Source organism: Engystomops pustulosus, chromosome 2, assembly GCF_040894005.1.
Source record: "Engystomops pustulosus chromosome 2, aEngPut4.maternal, whole genome shotgun sequence".
Taxonomy (NCBI): Eukaryota; Metazoa; Chordata; class Amphibia; order Anura; family Leptodactylidae; genus Engystomops; species Engystomops pustulosus.
This window is the reverse complement of record NC_092412.1, coordinates 110,776,027-110,795,336: the sequence shown is the minus strand read 5'-3', so window position 1 is coordinate 110,795,336 and position 19,310 is coordinate 110,776,027. Positions and strand designations below refer to the sequence as shown.

At 41.2% G+C, this 19,310-nt stretch overlaps 1 protein-coding gene across 6 annotated transcripts in view; it reads right to left on the bottom strand.

Annotated features, from left to right (window-relative positions):
- Window positions 1-16,255: 16,255 nt before the first annotated feature.
- The window catches only part of FRMPD4 (FERM and PDZ domain containing 4), a 265,339-nt gene continuing 262,284 nt past the window's right edge, over window positions 16,256-19,310 (bottom strand). For 5 of the 6 annotated variants that reach the window (XM_072135945.1, XM_072135948.1, XM_072135947.1 and 2 more), the window contains one exon: window positions 16,256-18,094. In XM_072135945.1, coding sequence (XP_071992046.1) covers window positions 16,746-18,094 — 1,349 coding nt within the window. In that variant the 3' untranslated portion in view covers window positions 16,256-16,745. Of the gene's footprint in view, window positions 18,100-19,310 lie in introns of all 6 variants that reach the window. The other variant, XM_072135951.1, reaches the window with a different exon arrangement.

The following is a 19,310-nucleotide window of genomic DNA, read 5'->3' as shown; positions in this document are numbered from 1 at the left end:
CTACAGGAGGAGGACAGAGGGGCTGGAGGCTACAGGAGGAGGACAGGTGGGGCTGGAGGCTACAGGAGGAAGACAGGGGGGGCTGGAGGCTACAGGAGGAGGACAGGGGGCTGGAGGCTACAGGAGGAGGACAGGGGGGGCTGGAGGCTACAGGAGGAGGACAGGGGGGCTGGAGGCTAAAGGAGGAGGACAGGGGGGGCTGGAGGCTACAGGAGGAGGACAGGGGGGGCTGGAGGCTACAGGAGGAGGACAGGGGGGGCTGGAGGCTACAGGAGGAGGTCAGAGGGGCTGGAGGCTACAGGAGGAGGACAGAGGGGCTGGAGGCTACATGAGGAGGACAGGGGGGCTGGAGGCTACAGGAGGAGGACAGGGGGGGCTGGAGGCTACAGGAGGAGGACAGGGGGGCTGGAGGCTACAGGAGGAGGACAGGGGGGCTGGAGGCTACAGGAGGAGGACAGGGGGGGCTGGAGGCTACAGGAGGAGGATAGAGGGGCTGGAGGCTACAGGAGGAGGACAGGTGGGGCTGAAGGCTACAGGAGGAGGACAGGGGGGCTGGAGGCTACAGGAGGAGGACAGGGGGGGCTGGAGGCTACAGGAGGAGGACAGGGGGGCTGGAGGCTACAGGAGGAGGACAGGGGGGGCTGGAGGCTACAGGAGGAGGACAGAGGGGCTGGAGGCTACAGGAGGAGGACAGGGGAGGCTGGAGGCTGCAAGAAGAGGACAGGGGGGGGGCTGGAGGCTACAGGAGGAGGACAGGGGGGACTGGAGGCTACAGGAGGAGGACAGGGGGACTGGAGGCTACAGGAGGAGGACAGGGGGGGCTGGAGGCTGCAGGCGGAGGACAGGGGGGACTGGAGGCTACAGGAGGAGGACAGGGGGTGCTGGAGGCTACAGGAAGAGGACAGAGAGGCTGGAGGCTACAGGAAGAGGACAGTGGGTGCTGGAGGCTACAGGAGGAGGACAGGGGGTGCTGGAGGCTACAGGAGGAGGACAGCGGGGGCTGGAGGCTACAGGAGGAGGACAGGGGGGGCTGGAGGCTACAGGAGGAGGACAGGGGGGCTGGAGGCTACAGGAGGAGGACAGGGGGGCTGGAGGCTGCGGGAGGACAGGAGAATGCTGCTGGGTGCTGCTGGAGGACAGGAGGAGGCTGCTGGTGGACAGGAGAAGGCTGCTGGGTGCTGCTGAAGGACAGGAGGAGGCTGCTGATGGACAGTAGAAGGCTGCTGGGTGCTGCTGGAGGACAGGGGGAGGCTGCTGGAGGACAGGGGGAGGCTGCTGGGTGCTGCTGGAGGACAGGGTAGGCTGCTGAAGGACAGGGGGAGGCTGCTGGGTGCTGCTGGAGGACAGGGGGGGCTGCTGGGTGCTGCTGGAGGACAGAAGAGGCTGGAGGTGGCTAGAGGACAGGAGGAGGAGGCCGTGGGACAGGAGGAGGAGGCTGGAGGACAGGAGGCTACAGGAGGAGGATAGAGAACAGGGACCACACCATATGAGGAGAGGTGGGGGTAGGAGTACAGATAGGATTATGTGTAAGTTTGGGGAGATAAATAAAAGTGGAAAACTAAATGTAAAGGGAGGATAAAATTAAAGATGGGTTTTTTATGTTGCAGATTTGCATTAGGGGGTATTGAACAGGTCCATGGGGGTGGGGGGTGGCCAAAGTAAGGGGCATCGTACTCTGTGGGGAACGTCAAGGTCAATATTATACTATGCTTGTGGGTGGGACAATGGGCGTGGTTTAGAAAAGTGGGAGGGGCTTTGTCCCTCTTTCTCTCGTCCAAAAGTTGGGAGGAATGGCATCTAATGGGTTAACAGTTGCAATTAGTGCCAGCACCGATCATAGTTGGTGTCACCTAGCTCAATACACATTAATTGACACAATGAAAATGTAGTACATAGGGGGATATTTATCAAGCTGCGTAAGAGTACGAATGTGCTTAGTTGCCCATTGCAACTAACTACAGCTCCCCTTTAAAATATTCATGTGCACTGGTAAAATGAAAGCTGAGCTGTGATTGGTTGCCATAGGTAACTAAGCCCATTCACACAGGCAGTGTGATAAATCTCCCCCATTGTGCTGTCAGGAAGGAGTTACAGGCAGGATGATTTTTTTTTCTTATGGCTGTACCCGTGAATGTAGAGATGTGTGAGTTTGTTTTCATATGGGATCTGCTTGAGTTTGTATTTAAGTTGTTTGTTAACTATGATGTTTTCACACCATCAGGACGTTTCAGTATTTTCTCACATATTAACCTTTTTTCTGTTTATCTAGAAAAATCTTCAGGTTCATGTAGTTGTGTGCTACTATATCAATGCTTTCCATAACATTTCACAGATCCTCCTTGTTTCATGTGATTGTTTTCATTGATACTCTGAGCATTGTTATGTCCTTCTACTTGTCTGTTCTCACACAAAAGACGTAAATATTTAATGAACTTCATGGCCTTGATGAAGACTAGATGGAAACGGCCATGCTTTTATTATGGTGAAAGTGAGGAGACAGATGATAGACACTATACAACAAATGTTAGTCACTGGGAGAATACAAATACAATCACTGCCTGGGATATTCTGGGGATGACATTCCTTTGGTATAAACAATGCATACTTTAAATAGTTTTTCTGCCTTGTTTTCTTGAATACGAACATTTCTCTGTGACTGATTATAACACGAATTGTGCTTTGAAGATGAGAAACGTTTCAATCTTAGTTCTATTTAGCGGGACCAGGACTTAGAAAATGAGGCTAATGTTGCAAACAATTGAGAGAAAAGTACAAGGCAGCTAGCGGATCAATAAACAGCGTTTAGTGCTTATTTTAGAAAGCTTTTTGAGTAGGTGCCAATTCCACATCGGTACGCCGTAGTGCAATAATAGGAAGACAAATACATAGAAGTCAAACATGTGAAAATGAGGTAATGTGCCAGGTAGGAATAAGGTCACACTTACCAGGCCATGGTCTTTATTTCAGCTGTTAGTAAGGCCACATGTTGCCTAAATTGAAAAATAATTGCTTTAATATTACACCAATACTGGGGCACATTTATTTACCCGGCCCAGTCGTGATCCCGCGGCGCGTTGTCCAATGCTGATTCGGGTCTGCCGGGATTCACTAAGGTCGTGCACCCGATATCCAGCATGTGTCACTGCTGTGCCGAGGTCCGCCGGAGTTCACCTGCTTCTTCCCGGTGCATGTGAGTGCTTGATCTTGCGACACAATTCTTTTTTAAAATTTTGCGGTTTTTCTGAATCCGTCGGGTTGTCCGATGGCCACGCCCCCGATTTCAGTCGGGGCTGATGCAACACAATCCGATTGTGTGCGCCAAAATCCCAGGACAATTCGGCGCAAAAAGGAAATATTCGGGAAACCGGAACCCTTAGTAAATGAGCCCCACTGTGTATCTATGTGTCGCAGGTCGGAAGATATAGCCCTATGAAGTATATCACTGTTATCACATCTATTCAGGTGCTATCTGCAAGGGGTATGTGCAATCATAATGTACAGTGTATAGCTACATGGCAGTTGTGAAGTGGTTAACAGTAGAAAGTGACTCCACAAATTCTTGTAAGATGAAGATAAAAGTGCTTGGTTTTCTTCTTATTTGGACTGTCTTGCATACATACTGAACTGCTGATGTATGTGAAGTTTGTTGAATGGTTAGGTATGCTTTAAGGGATTTATTTGAATTAAAATCCATTGTATGGGGGAGATTTATCACTGCTTCTATGCCAATTTTCTGGCATAGAAGCAGTGAAACAATTGCAAACTCTTTTAACAGGGGCGTAGAGGGGCGTGACAGCCAGCAGAGTGGGCGGGCATGGTCTTTAAGCAAAACTATGCCAGTTCGACCTATCGTCATTTTACCCAGCCTGAGCCTCTGGATGTATCTGACAGGCCACGGGGGGAGGCGTGGCCGCTTTCAAACTCTGGTGCACAAGCAAGATAAATATGATATGACCCCCTCTATGCGTAAACAGAGTTTTCTTAACACTGATAAGGCTTTATGCAAGAGGAATAGGGCATGGGAATGTTCCACATGCAAGCAGACCAACTTATCTTCAAACAAATTGCATACTATCCCCCTTTGAGGAGGAATGCCATCCATGGATTTGTACTTGCCTTCAAAACGTCCGGCACCTCCTCTGCTTTGTTTATGGGCCATCACCCGCAACCATAATCTGATATCCTTATACTCCCAGTAGATGCTATACTGAATCACTTTCTGTTGATGAAATTATTTGTTGTAATGTAGCCAAGCTTGCCCCGACATAAACTCAATAAGCCATCAATAAACCATCAGCCAATAAGCCATCCATCACATCTAAATAACGGTGGCCTGAATGGCAACAAGACATCATGATGGGCATGCTCACTGTTGGCAGAAGCTTGCTTAGTGAGCCGCTGGCTCAGTATCTGCCACGGCAAGCAGCCCTCAATGAATGCTGAAGAGAAAGGGTTTAGAACTGGAGACTCCCCCACCACACTGAGATTCTAGCCTGGTACCTGGCTCTGATATACTATGTCTCCCTACAGTCAACTGTGCAACTAGTTGATACTGACAGTGTCAATCTTAAAGAAAACCCACCATCTCAAAAAAAAAACCTATTAATAATCACCTCTGCTCCTCTTTACCTTGATCCTGGCCCTGTCTGTCGCTAGTCTTGACACGCCGAGATCACCTAGAAAACAAAGTTATAATTAACAGCATGGAGCGCCGAGACAAGCGGTCCGCCACTCCTCGATGCTAATAATGGACGTGCCCGCACCTCCCTCTCTCATGCTGGGTGCATGGAAGGAGCAAGGTGATGTCACGCTAGAGGCCTCTTTCGTCACATCACCTACCTCTCCCAGCCAGACATCTTGTTCCAGCACTGGGATCAATGTGAAGAGGAGTGGTGGTGAGTATTAATACGTTTTTTTAATGTTTTTGAGGTTGTTGGTTTCCTTTAATAAAAGAGTGGACAGTGCTTCCAGTGGTGAGGCCGGACACTTGCTGTTATTTCAAACAAATAAGTACTTTCTGTTCTGATCTACAGCATTTGTATAAGAGTTTTCAGCGTTCTAGTCATTTGAGTCATGAAGGGAGTTAAACAGACTAAGGTGCCTTTATACATCTACATCGACATACACTGAATGTCGTATGTGGACTCACTTTTCAATGTTTTTCATTGTTTGTTTAATATCCATAGTGCCTGTTTAAGCACTTCCTATAATTCGCCTGACACTTTCTGATGTCACACCATCATGAGCTCAAAGATTTGCAAAATGCATGCATAAAAGTGTAACAGGAAGTTCATAGACATCAGAAAAAGAAAATGTACAGGAAACATACGGGGGCAGGAAATATGATTATGCCACATTAATTTAAAAAATCTTGAGAAACAGATATTTATTTTGAGACCATTGGTGCTAAATAGTGTGCCCTTACCATGGAAATATATTGATCCTAGAAAACCCCATTCCCTCATTGGTGTGACTTTTTTGACCCAAATACAAGTAGTTTATTTGCAAATTGTTGCTGCGCTATCAATTTAAAAACACAACTTCCTGCTTTGTATATTGTCAATGTTTTAGATTACAATTGCTAAAACAAACTCTGTACTGGCTGCAGGTTTTATGACGCTTCAGTCATTGACCTCATTTTACAGAGGCAGTATTTTCCTGGACACAACATACTGTGCTCCATGACTGTTATTGTATGTAACAAATCCATACATTTCCAGTTTGAAAGCTGCTTACATTGAAGTATGCTCTTATAGTGGGACTATGTCAATATCACCACATTAGTTCACACTTTGAGTACTTTAGTAGAAGACCTTTGTGCTTTACTTAGCTGAACACAGTAATGTAATGTTTACATAGTTTAGCTTACTCAGCATTGTGAGTCTGACCTTCTGAATTTATAGTTTCTGAGGGAGTACGTCCATTCTATTATTATATTTTGACTTTATTTATACCCATTGCATTTTGTATAGTGTACTGTGTTGAAACTGGACTTCTACCTGAAAGAGAGATTTGGAAACCAGCGTGCACATTTATTTGGCACCTCTACCCTGGCTCCTGCAGGTTTTTTTCAGAATTCCTGGAAAACCCCTTTAAGGTCAGTGTCACAGGGCCATAGTCTGGTCAGAATTCAAAGTTTCTTAAAGATATATTTGCAGGACATATCTTTATGGCATTGAAGCCTATATATTACAGAAGAAATACTAACATGTCAAGGAAACCCATAACAAAATAAACCTTCCTTCAAGACTCAAAGTGCAAACTCCCAATATAGTTCACAAAATTCAGATTTATTTCTTAAATATACATCAAGTCAAAACCCTAAACCATAAAAAACATATAGAAAGAAAGACATGGTAAAAGGATAATCAATGAGAGGATATTGCTGCTTCGTGGATGGGGAGGTGCACAGTAGAAGAATTTACCACGTTATGAATTATTCATTGCTTTTTGATTGTCTCTATATGTTCTATTTTTCCAAATACTTACTGTATCATATCTCCCATCCATCCTTGATTCAGTGGCAAGAGGGATGTCAGTAACCTTTGTCTACATCTTCTAGACATGGAATGAGTGAATTTTATGAAGCAGGGAGCTGTTGGCTCCTTGATCCACAACCGAGCTTCTGTTGGTGCTGTGTGCAGCTAAACCTTGCAGAGAATACTCAGGGGTAATGGGAAAAGGTGTGCACCTGATTTATTCATTGGGTGGTATTATAAGTGCTAAGGACTACAGAAAAGGAGGGGTGTTTAAGGTGCTACAGAAAAGGAAACAAGTCAGAAAGCTACAGAAAGGAGCAGGCTACAGAAAAGGGTCTTCAGAAATGTGTGGGTGCTACACAAATGGGGGAATGGGGCCATAACTATTTGGTCGTTATCGTGGTGTCCAAAGGGATGGTAATATGGACATGGCACAGGACATGATACATTATAAAGCTGGGACTACAGGGAGGAGGGATTGTACTATGTAGTGGGCACTCAGGGCGTATCGTACAAGGTGGGGGTATTAAAAAAGGAGAGGGCTTAGGACATCATCCTGAAAGTTGTGAGGTATATATATATACCGTATATTCCGGCGTATAAGACGACTTTTGAAGACAGAAAAATCTTCTGTCTTCTCTGGGGTCGTCTTATACGCCGGTAATCCCGACCGCCCGCCGTGTATTCACGGCGGCGGTCGGGTCACGCTGCATGGAGAGGGCTCACGGGCTGAGCCCTCTCCATAGCCGGTAAGTCTTTGCTGCATATTGTAGCAAAGACTTACCGGTAACACCCGCGATCGGTGCTAGCTAGCTAGGTGTTCTCACAGCGTTGGCTGCCGGCTCCCTTACCTGGGATCGCCTCTCCCTGTGACGTCATCGGGGGCGGTGATCCGTCTCCATGGTAGCCTCGGGTCTTCCGAAGACCCGAGGCTATTTTGTTTTAACCCCTTCATTACAATGTGCTAATAGCACATTGTAATGAATGAGGAAAATCCCCATATACTGCCATACTGTAGTATGGCAGTATATGATAGGATCGATCAGACAACCTAGGGTTAAAGTTCCCTAGGGAGTCTGAAAAATAGTATAAATAAAAATAAAAAAAAGTTAAAAAAAAAACTATAATAAAAAACCCTAAAATTTCAAATCACCCCCCGAACCCTAGAACTGACATAAATATAAATAAACAGTAAAAATCATAAACACATCAGAAATCGACGCGTCCAAAAATGCCCGATCTATCAAAATATGATAAATGCGGTTTTTAAATGCGTTTAACCCCGTAACGGAAAATAGCGCCCAAAGTCGAAAATGGCACTTTTTTGCCATTTTGAAAAATATAAAAAAATCTATAAAAAATGATCAAAAGGTCGTACAGTCCTAAAAATGATATAATTGAAAATATTATCAAATTTCGCAAAAAATGACACCACCCACAGCTCCGTACACCAAAGTATAAAAAAGTTATTAGCGCCAGAAGTTGGCAAAATCAAAAAAATAATTTTTGTACAGGAGGTTTTCATTTTTGTAAATGTATGAAAACGTTATAAAACCTTTATAAATTTGGTATCCCCTTAATTGTACCGACCCAAAGAATAAAGTAGACATGTCATTTGGGGCGCTCAGTAAAAGGCGTAATATCCAAGCCCACAAGAAAATGGCGCAAATGCTTTTTTTCACCATCTTCATTGCATTTGGAATTTTTTTCCCGCTTCTGAGTACATGGCATGGAATATTTAATAAAATAAAAATTTAAGGTACAGTATGGTAACATTTACAGTAAAATGGACGATGGTAATGTTGTTGTTGTTGTATGCCTTATGTTTATGAGCGACAGTTTTCCTGCTATATACCTGCATGTCATAAGAATTTATATTAAAAAAAGGACCATGTTAAATTCAAATCTGTTTTTTTTTTTTTACCGGTGTTTTGTATGCGTTGGAAAAGGGGTAGTCTTATACGGCGAATATATCTTAAACTCTATATTTTAAACAGGAAAGTAGGGGGGTCGTCTTATACACCAGGTCGTCTTATACGCCGGAATATACGGGTATATATATATATATATATATATATATATATATATATATATATTTGTATATGTCTCCTATGATTTGTAAAGCGCTATGGAATTTGCTGGCGCTATATAAATAAAGATTATTATTATTAGGTATTCTGTATTATTTGGGGTTGGTTATATGTACAGTAGGATAACTGTGTAGTTATTACATTAAATAATATGGATGCATAATATGGGCTATACTGAAACCTTCTGACCCTCATTACTCTCATTTAAATATGTCTAATCTCAATCTGTTTTAATGGATTAGAGTTATAAGCAGTTGGATATATAGAAACAGTAATATTTATATAGACGATTTATTGACATTATGACTAGATAGAGTAAGTAGGTTCTCATATCTTTATAGCAGTCAGAGTGTTTTATTCTAGCATAAAACTCTACAACCCCTACGCATATAGCGTAATTCTCACTGTCTGTGGCTCTTTTCACATACATATGCAGAAAGCTCCCTCCGGTGGCAGAAGTAAGCACTTTTTCCTGAAGAGATTTTAACAAAGCAAAAAAGGATGTGGACAAATACAAATACAGTATACATAAACTATTTAGTAAATAGTGAGGGGTAGCTCTGTAGCAATAAACAAGATTAATCTAAATCCAAAAACAGGTCTTTGCCTGCAATTCATGGTATTGTAAATATTATTATTATTATTATTTATAAAAGTAAATGGACTGCTCGACTAAGGGTTCACTAAATGTAGGTGACTACATGGCTTCCATCCTCCCAACCTACAATGAGTTTAGCTGCAATAATTATAAGCATCATATTTCTGTTTACACAGGGCGTGGTGATTTTCTATCTTGCATTAAGGTTGCTGGCAACCACCAGACTTTGGAACCACCATCGTGGAAAGTCCAAGAACAGAACGGCACTCACTTTTCTCAATCCACGATTCCTTTATTCAAGTGTTAAATCATCAGACATCCGAGGACGCCGGGGTCCACAAGGTAACAGCCTGTTTCGCGCGTATAGCGCTTTGTCAAACCGCTTTGACAAAGCACTATACGCGCGAAACAGGCTGTTACCTTGTGGACCTCGGATGTCTGATGATTTAACGCTTGAATAAAGGAATCGTGGATTGAGAAAAGTGAGTGCTTTTCTGTTCTTGGACTCTCCACTACTGGCTTCTATTTTATTGGGAACAGAGCACCACAATAGATCCCATTACACCAGCGATTGGAGAAGGTACCGTCCCGTGCTATTAGGGAGAGTTCACACTGTGTTCACAGTATGGAGAGACTTGGGTAGTGCCTGTTCTGCATCTTTCTATATTTGAATTTGAAACCACCATCGTTTGCCAGGGGAGAATATTTACATGAGCCAAATATTAATGCTGGCCGGTATATTTGGCCTGTTGATTTTTCTGTTTAAAAGGACAGTAGCCGACACTATCCCTTTAATTGTGGAAAATAAACTGTAACAGCACCATCTAGTGTTCATAATGCTTACTGTCATTAGTTGTTCTGGAGAATCCATCATACTGATACATTTGTTTACATAGAGATGCTTTTCTTTAAATCACCTGAAACTAATGAAGCGAATACTAGATGGTGCAGACGCCCTCACAATTATCATATGTTATTGATCATGTAAATGATGAAATGTGTTAACATGACAGAAAATACTTTCCTTGGGGCTTTTTCGCAGTGCTGAGTTCAGAGTTTAACTTTCTCAATGTGGTGGAGACAACTGAACAGAAGTGACATGCTGTCTTTAGATCTGGTGACTTGGATTCATGACAGTAAATCATGCTGTGATCCTGTTCCTGTGAACACAACTCAACACAATTAACCCCCTATATAAACCACAATGTTATAATATGTCATGGTTCTGTAGGAATTGTATGGATACAGTTTATGGGCTGAGCTCTCTCCATACAGGGTTGACATCTTTAACTGCCCTGGTCACAGGAGTTACCCTGTTAAAGAGAACCCGTCATGCAAAATAACCCCCCTAAACTAAATATATTTTCATAAACTGCCATTAGAGAGCATTGCCTCTATCCCTTCATTATCCCTCTACATGCCTGTAAACCTAAGCAATGAGGTCCTAAAGCTGTATGCTAATGACCTGTGAAATGTCCAATGAAGCATTAGCATATTCAAGCTGTCCACTCTATTCATGAGTGGGAGGTATAGCCACACCCCCAGTGCATGACTGACAGCCTGTATAATTATGTGAGGCTGTATAATGATGTGCTTCCTGGTGCTGGTGGCCACGCCCCCTGCAGCCTGTGTGTGCATGTGTGTGTGTTTAGGAGAGATACAGCAGCTCCAGGCAGCCATGTTACAGCAGAACATGTCAGATTCATGTGTAGCTGATGTCTGCGTCTCTCACCTGTATATTAGGAGGATGCAGCATGTCAGCAGATGCAGCACAGACACTAACCATGCTTTACTATACATTACACACAGACATGAGCAGGGGGAGGAGAGGGGAGGGGTAACAGGGGTGACATCACTGCCTCTGACCATGTGACCAGCCTCATTTACATAATAAAGAATAGATGATTTTACAATGATTAATGTATGAAATAACTAGATAAAGGCTGGGATGGGATCCTTGTGAGCTGCTCCAACAGATAGTAGTGACAGGACAAGTGACAGAGACCTGATGACAGGTGTCCTTTAAGTGCCGTGGTTTAACCCAACTGACAGTGCCCTCTGTGACATGACTATTAAAACAGAGATGAAGGTATTGGGAAAGGCATCCGTTTTAATAGAGGGCAAAGAAGTTAAAAGGATGGACAGTTACATAAAACTTGTAATTTACATGAATGAGAAATTAAATTGGAAAGTTGATAAATTGGAAAGTTGACAAATAAAAGTAAGGGATGTCTTACTAATCATTCCTAAGCTTATTTAACGTGTGCAGGAAACTAATACACATGTTTTATGATATCTTTTTTGGGGCAGATAATGAAATTCAAACAACAGATCCAAATAAAAGTTCATTTAGTGGTAAATTTATACAAATAAAAACTGCTCACAAACAATACAGGCACTCTTTTTTTTACTTATGGCGATTTATCTCTACAACAAAGAGCTGAGTGAACCGTAACCTGCTCTTGTAGGGTGGGATTTTAGGTTTATTAGAGTTTTAGTGTTTTTATGATGTGTATAATATGTAATGTAGTGTATTTTGTACAGATGAGCAGACCCAGGCTTTCCATTTAGGTTTTGGATTTGTACCGTACAACCCGGACATAGTGCTGGGTTGGTAGCCGAACAGCCAATCCGGCAATTTGACGCCCCTAGCCAACTATTTATGGCTGTGAATGGCCAAGGAGACACCTCTGGCTAATCCCAACCATGGCTAGTTGGCCAAGGTCATCAATATCCTGGATTGGCTGTACAGCTGAAAATCTGACAAATTGACGCCCCTAGCCAACTAGCTATGGCTGTAAATGGTCAAGGAGACACCTCTGGCCAATCCCAGCCATGGCTAGTTGGCCAGGGGCGTCAATTTCCCAGATTGGCTGTACAGCTGAAAATCCAGCAATTTGTCCATACCAAAACCTTGAACTCAAAGAAAAAGTTGGGATCCATTCATCTCTAGAATTTTGTATTTAATACTTATTATACTTTTAAGGTTTTTTTTTGTTTATTATGTATTAACTTTAGCACGGCAATTACCCATCATGCACTATCTTATCTTACATGACACAAAAACAATTTGTTGGTAGAAATAAGCCATAGTGTTGATAATGGGCAACTTCAAGGGAATTTGGAGCAAATGTGTAACATGTTAATAATCACATTGTATAAGTTAAAAGTAACACAAGATAAAACACCAGCCAAACTCCAAAATGTCAATTTTGTCTAGAGGATAATAAAACTAATTCTAATAAACTGGGAATGGGTGGAGGCACTTCTGTTGCTGTTGATATTGAGGCAGACACATTGGGCCACATTTATTAAAGTGTTTGCATCGGTTTTCTGCTTGCACATGAACTTATAAAGTGTCTGCACCAGTTTTGTGTCTCGGCTGCACTGTGTCCAGCAAGACAAAAAAAATGTGCACCTAAAGGGGTTTGCGAGTGCAACACAATTCTGTCTGCTGCACTTTTCCGAAACATGAACAAAGTGCACCAATAAAATGGTGCACACTTCCAGAGCAGTGCATGGGTGCCGGATTAATGAAGAACATTTATTTGCCAGTATTGATGATGCTGATGCACTCTGCACATTCAGAAGACAAGCTGCACATAATAATAATTCTTTATTTATATAGCACACACAGATTACACAGCGCTGCTCAGAGCTTGCCAAAGTGGTCCCTTTTCACATGGGGCTCACAATCTAAACAACCTACCAGTATGGGTTTTAGGAGTGTGGGAGGAAACTGGAGTACCCAGAGAAAACCCACGAGAGAACATACAAACTCTTTGCAGATGTTGACCTGGGTGGGACTTGAACCCAGGACTCCAGTGCTGCAAGGCATAGTACAGACTACACTAATTTGAGTAAATGTGGGCCATTGAGACACCTGAACAAGGGAATATTTGTTGCTACTGTAAATTATGCACAAAACCATGTCATCCAATGAACATGCTAGAGGCTTCCAGAATGGTACACAGGCTGCAAGTACAAATTGTAGGAGCCAATAGAGGAGTGAGATGTAAAGCGAAAAAAATATATATATTAATACAAAGAAAGGAAAAAATCATGTTAATGGGATGAAGAACCATTGCAATTCAGGACCAGAGTGGGTGACACAGTTAAAAATCTATTACGGGGCTATATGTTCGGGTTTAGGATTAACCCTTTCATCAGTTCACCTCAGGTGTGAACTGGCGTAGGGCTTTTATCTACCTTCCAACACATATATCAGAATTAAATTATTGTCATCCCTTGCACCTGGATTGATTTTTCTTTCATCAGACAAGAAATACTATGCGGAGTGGGACAGTACAGTAGAGCCAAGCAGAAGACCGGAGGAAGCAAGAGAACAGAGAGGGTAAAGCTCTAAATGTCTGTTAAGTGTTTTCAAGGGCATAGTACTATGGCTTGCTTGATGCCAAAATGTTTGGAATTGTGAATTGCCTGTACTTACAATTTTATAAGTTGAACCTCATTATCATCAGGGCAAATATATACAGGGATTAAGCAGGATAATCAGCAGACTCAACATTTTAGAGATTGCTGAATGTAAAACCATCTTCTAATCATAACAAATTATTCCTACTTGATCACCTTAGGATTGAAAGAAAATCCCCTGCTGATGAACAAAATTCATCATGAAAGTTATATTGAGGTTAATTTATATAACATGGCACGGTCAACATTCTGTAGTGAAAGTAGTACATTTGCTCCGGAAACGTTTATATTGCTGATTTTGCCAATTATTTTTGCAATCTTTAAAGGGGTATTCCATGAATCAGCATAATTCATATACAAGTGGGTACTCAAAATATAAGCTAATATGTAATTAGTTGTTATTTAAAATTTTCCTCCCCTTAGCAGAAAATGCTGTGGACATACATTGTAATGGAAAATTAAAACGATACTGGCCCTTTAATCAGTCTATTAATTTTCTCTGCGCAGAGCAGACAAAGGATAGAAGATGGCCGCTAGTCACTTGTCCATATCACTTCCTGTAACTGTATGGACAGGTCATGTGATCATCACTATGTTTGGCTGTAGTCAGTTGGTTAGAGTGCATTCAGTATCGCAAGTGTTGTGGTGAGACCCATCGCAGTGAGGCAATGTGCAGTGATGGCAGTTACACATCATTACTATGGTAACAGAGTAGGACAGTCTGTTACATCATCACTGGGAGCAGAGCATAAGAGGGAGGAGGAGTTACTGAGAACTGAAGGTTTTTGTATCAGACGTTTATATTCCTGGAATACCCCTTTAACTCTAAAGTATGCAGTAAAGTCTGTGGATCTGTGTTTTAGCCTATCCTAGCCTGGGGTTACTCACAGTACAAATAGGACATTCAAATGCCTTTTCCACTGTAAATCCTCTCAATTTTAGGAGGTCCTCTCAATCTAGGGTACAGTCCTTGATGCAGTGGGTCAGCCTCAAATTTGGTCATCCTAAATGAAAAATAGATTGATGACTAATGACGAGTAATAATGCTTGTGTCACATAACTTGTCAATTAAGTACTTTATTTTCTTTTTGTCTACTTTTGAGTTTATGTGGATGTTATTTAGGGCTTTTTGTAAGCTGACGTGGGTGCTCTCATTGATAAGGAGTAGTTACTGGTATTGATGAGCGGACCTGAAAAAATTTGGGTTCAGCTGATTTCGGCCCAACCCATTCTGTATGGTGTGGTACCCGAACCCTCACCAAATAACACCCATGATTAACTCTTTAAATGTCCCTGGCAAATACATTGCTGGCGGCATTTAAATCCCAGTGATGTGTGGGATTTTCCATTTTGGGGTGGATCGAATCTTTCCGTCAGTTTGGGTCCACTCAACACTAGTCACTTTGCCTTTACTATCCACAAACTGTTATCTCCTAACTGAGATGCATGAGCTTCCAAGTGCATGACTTGTATAGAGTCTATATGATACTGACTAAAATCAGCTGATTTAGTACTAGGTTCAGAGATGTATGTTCAGAATGTCCGTTTTTTTACCATCTGATTTTATTATTATTGGTAATGAGGAGATTCTAGGAGCAGTACATTTTAAAATAGTGCCTTCTGTTTGTAGATCCAGAGGGTACATCCCCCATATAAGAGAGTACCTTCATGAGAGAGACAGTTATTGTATTTCATGAAGCATATGTGTTACCTTCCTTGTTCTCCAGTCAGTCTCCAATCCATTTAGTCTCTCTTAAAAATAGGATCTGTAATAGCATACAAGAAATAAAGCTAAAGCTATCCTCCTGCATTATTAAAGGAAACCTACCAACAAAATCATTATAACACTTACTCGTTATAACATTACTTACTTATAGATCCAGGCACTGGGACTGTGGTTATCTTCTTATATTTGTTATCCATTGCTTCCATCCTTCTAAAAATCTACTTTTAATGTCATGCTAATGAGCCAGAAGATGTTGCAGCATATGGTAGAAGCGATCAGACCCCCAAAGGTTGCGTAAAAATGCATTTTTTTCACAAATTTCATCACATTTATAATTTTTTTTACCAGTACATGGCATACAATAATATTTACAGTCACTGGAAAGTACAATTTGTTATGCAGAAGAAAATCCTCCTACAGCTCTGTACATGGAAAAAAAATTATGGATTTTTGAAGGTGGGGGCAAAAAACTGAAACAAAAAGAAAAAGAGCCTAGTCGTTAAGGTGCTCTAAAAAGTGTCATTTTTTGTAAATTATGTAAAAGCATGAAGGAAAAGCAAAAGCAAAAATCACAGCTCACACCAAGGTATATCTACAGTATATATCTACAATATAATATTATTTTATTAGCAACACAAAAAAGAACCACATAAAAGACAAATTTAAAAACTAAAGTTTACAATACATGCACGGGTGGACCTGTAAGCCACACATGGCCACCAACCACTTGGTCAGTTCGCTTTATGTGGTACGTTTTGCGTTGTTTATAAAATGATATTCCTTTGTTATACTTTGATATATTATTACTATAGATTCCTGCCTTCTAGATTTATTCTCAATCACTGGCAGCACCCCTTTGGTAGTTTGTATTACTGGTGTTCATCTTCTATTGGGAATTATTTTTCTAAATAATGCAACACAGACAGAATAAACAAAAAAAATTTAATTTATTATATATATATATATTCTCTAGTAAATCATAATACCTTCTTGGATTTGAAACATATTTTATTATTTTCAGAGCTTAAAAATTATAATTTAAAATATTAAATACTGTTATTTACATAATGATTCCATTTGCTATCTCTAATGTGACTGGGCTGGAAGGAAAAGAGGAAGATGCAGCAGGGTGTAACTGCTAATGTAGTAAGCCTGCAGATAATGCAAGATAAGTAGTTGAGGTTCATTAGGCGCTTAGATTCTTAAGTGTTTACATGAGGCTGCATCACATCAACAGTTTAGCTGACAGGTAATGCCATTCTCTCGGTATGGTGTCTAGAGGAGGGACAATGTGTGCTCTTGGATGGAAGGGAGGGAGGGACAAGGGAGTTATGCAATTTACACTGATCTATACATATGTCAAGAAAAAGGTTTATGTATGGCTTTCTTCAGGTAGTTTATGATGTGACTATCTTAGCTTATTTGTTCAAAAGCATTTTAAGAGAACGGGTTAGTGTGCTTACAACGGCAGCCATAGTACTGGAGTGTCGAGCCATCAGTTTAACACTGGGATCACTGAACATCTTTGCGGATGTAGACTCTGCAGCCCTCAACAGACAAATATAGTTCAATACCACTTCATCTATTTTCGCTACAATCTCTTGTTGTTGTGATTCAGAATTCACCGCTTTTACTAATCGCATGCAAGCCTCTGTTAGACAACAGAGAATTTGAAAACTTGAGGTCATAGCGCACAGAATTTCCTCTGGGTTCTTGTCTGTGGCAGCCATATTCCTGCAGGCACTTCCTAGCTGTCGTGATTCAACAGACAGTCGTTGCTTATATTGGGACAGCTCCTGATCATGGGAATCTAAGCTTGCATCTTCCCCCTTTCCTGTATGGGTTGATCGTATTAGGCAGAGTAACTCATTCGCATCTCTTTGAGCAGCATGAAACCCATCAGGTATTGCATAAACTTTTTCTTTTAGTGCATTTATTCGGGTAATTTTTTCATCAAAGTCCATGTTCTGTACACTCAGTTCAGTTTGCCCAGCAACTTGTTCCTCAGAGTGTTTTGTGGTCATTACTATACTGGCTCTGGGTGATTCTATATCTATACTACCACTTGGTGCGTATACAATCTCTACTTTTTGAGCTTCCACTGGTGACTGTGGTACATAAACACATGATAGTTCCTTATTTTCATTGTTATTACCATAGTCTACTTCTTCAAACTCATCTTCCTCATCATCAGGATTCTTTCCCCTATTTTGGAAGCAGTAACTGAAGGGACCCCGACATCTCCAGTTACTAGCATCTATTTTCAACAAAGGCAGTGACCTAGACTGTTTTTGTACCTTTTGCATAGAGCCAGTTGAAGTTGACCGTTTATTATCTTTGCTTTCACTGAGTGAATTCACAGAGCTATGAGAACAACTTTTGGAAATTTTTTTCCCTAGCGGAATCTCAAGTCTCTTTTCGGACCTGGCTGGTCCTGTCTCCATCCCATCCAAACACAAGCTTATTGAAGAGATTTTCTTCTCCATTACCTCCGTGCCTGAGGATCTTGATATTACACTGCTGCTTCTTCGTAGTACTTTTCTATTATGTGGCATTTTTAAACTTCCACCCATGATGTCATACTGGTGGGAACTTATTTCTGCTGCACTGGCCTGGATTCCTCGGTGAAAATGGAGAGAGTCTTGGTTCAGAGTTGGCACATTTGATTCTGAGCAAATGCTGGATGATACAATAGGATCGCCTATTGGTTGTTGAATAGTAGCTGCAGCCATGCCATCTCTTCTTCCTTTTGCAGGCTCTGTCAAAGCTACACTAGGGGTAGTAGAAAAGCAGAGATATTTGTTAAGCATTTATGAAAACATTGTAAAATGATAAAATATATGTAATAAACGAATATGGTGTTATATCTGATGTACAAATGTTTTCATGGAAAAACAATTAGAAGCAATATAATAAAAAAGTCAATCTGATATCCATCTTAGCCAATTTCATACAGAATGGCATGGCAACTATTAACATGATTTTGTTGTAAGGCATATAAGATCCAAAACATAAGAAATGAACCTACTGCAGTACAGTACAATGATAATACTTAGCCCTAGACTTCTTGTAAAGCATACAAGCAAATATAAACATTTAGAATATGTAGTCATTGGGGTCATCTTGCCCCTGTTTTACAATTGCGACACATTGATAAAACATTTCTACCATGTTTTATACAGGGTTTAACAAAAAGGTTGGGGGTGGTGGAAAATACACGTTGAAAAACTAAAAATATATGTGTCAAATGTTTTTCAATATTCTAGCCAATGATACCAAACTTGGTCTTCTACCCCCACCCCCTGGGGAAGCCCAATTTTTATTGCAGATTCGGATTACCCAGGAAAAGTTACAATGATTTAATCTGCAATTCAAGTAATTTTCATTGACAGATGTCACTGTAATCGACAAAATTCAAAATGGGCAAAAACAATCTTCAAAAATCTTGAGATACCAGACAACTATATGGAGATTCTCTGCATTATTCTGTCCTCTCTTTCATTTGTCTTTCAAGGGCGAATAACCTTTTTAGGGGACTTGAATAAGTTCTTGATGTTGTAAAGATGAAATATTCCAGAAATTACAGTCTTGGTGCCAGAGGGTTTCAGTCATTTTGAAACAGTCAGCGCAAATTTGAAAGTTAGGCTGCCAGTTAAATGGGGTTTGACAGATAATTCAGGAAATTAGCATCAAGTCTCAGATTAACACCGATAAATTACAGGTATCTGAGAATGGTTTCTAATTTTGATCAGTGTTCTTTTACACGAATCTCATTTACATTTATATTCTGTGCTTCAGAATATATACAATTTATGAAATAAGCTTAAAGCATTGTTATTTTACTCATGTTAGGTTTACATAGGACTACACAATGAGAGGAATTCATATGTTTAGCACCAAAAAATGGGGAAGTGGTTGTATGGAAATTAGCCCGTGTGTCAAAAAACCATGGAGGTTGCTCCAAAATGTTGCATTTAGGCCAG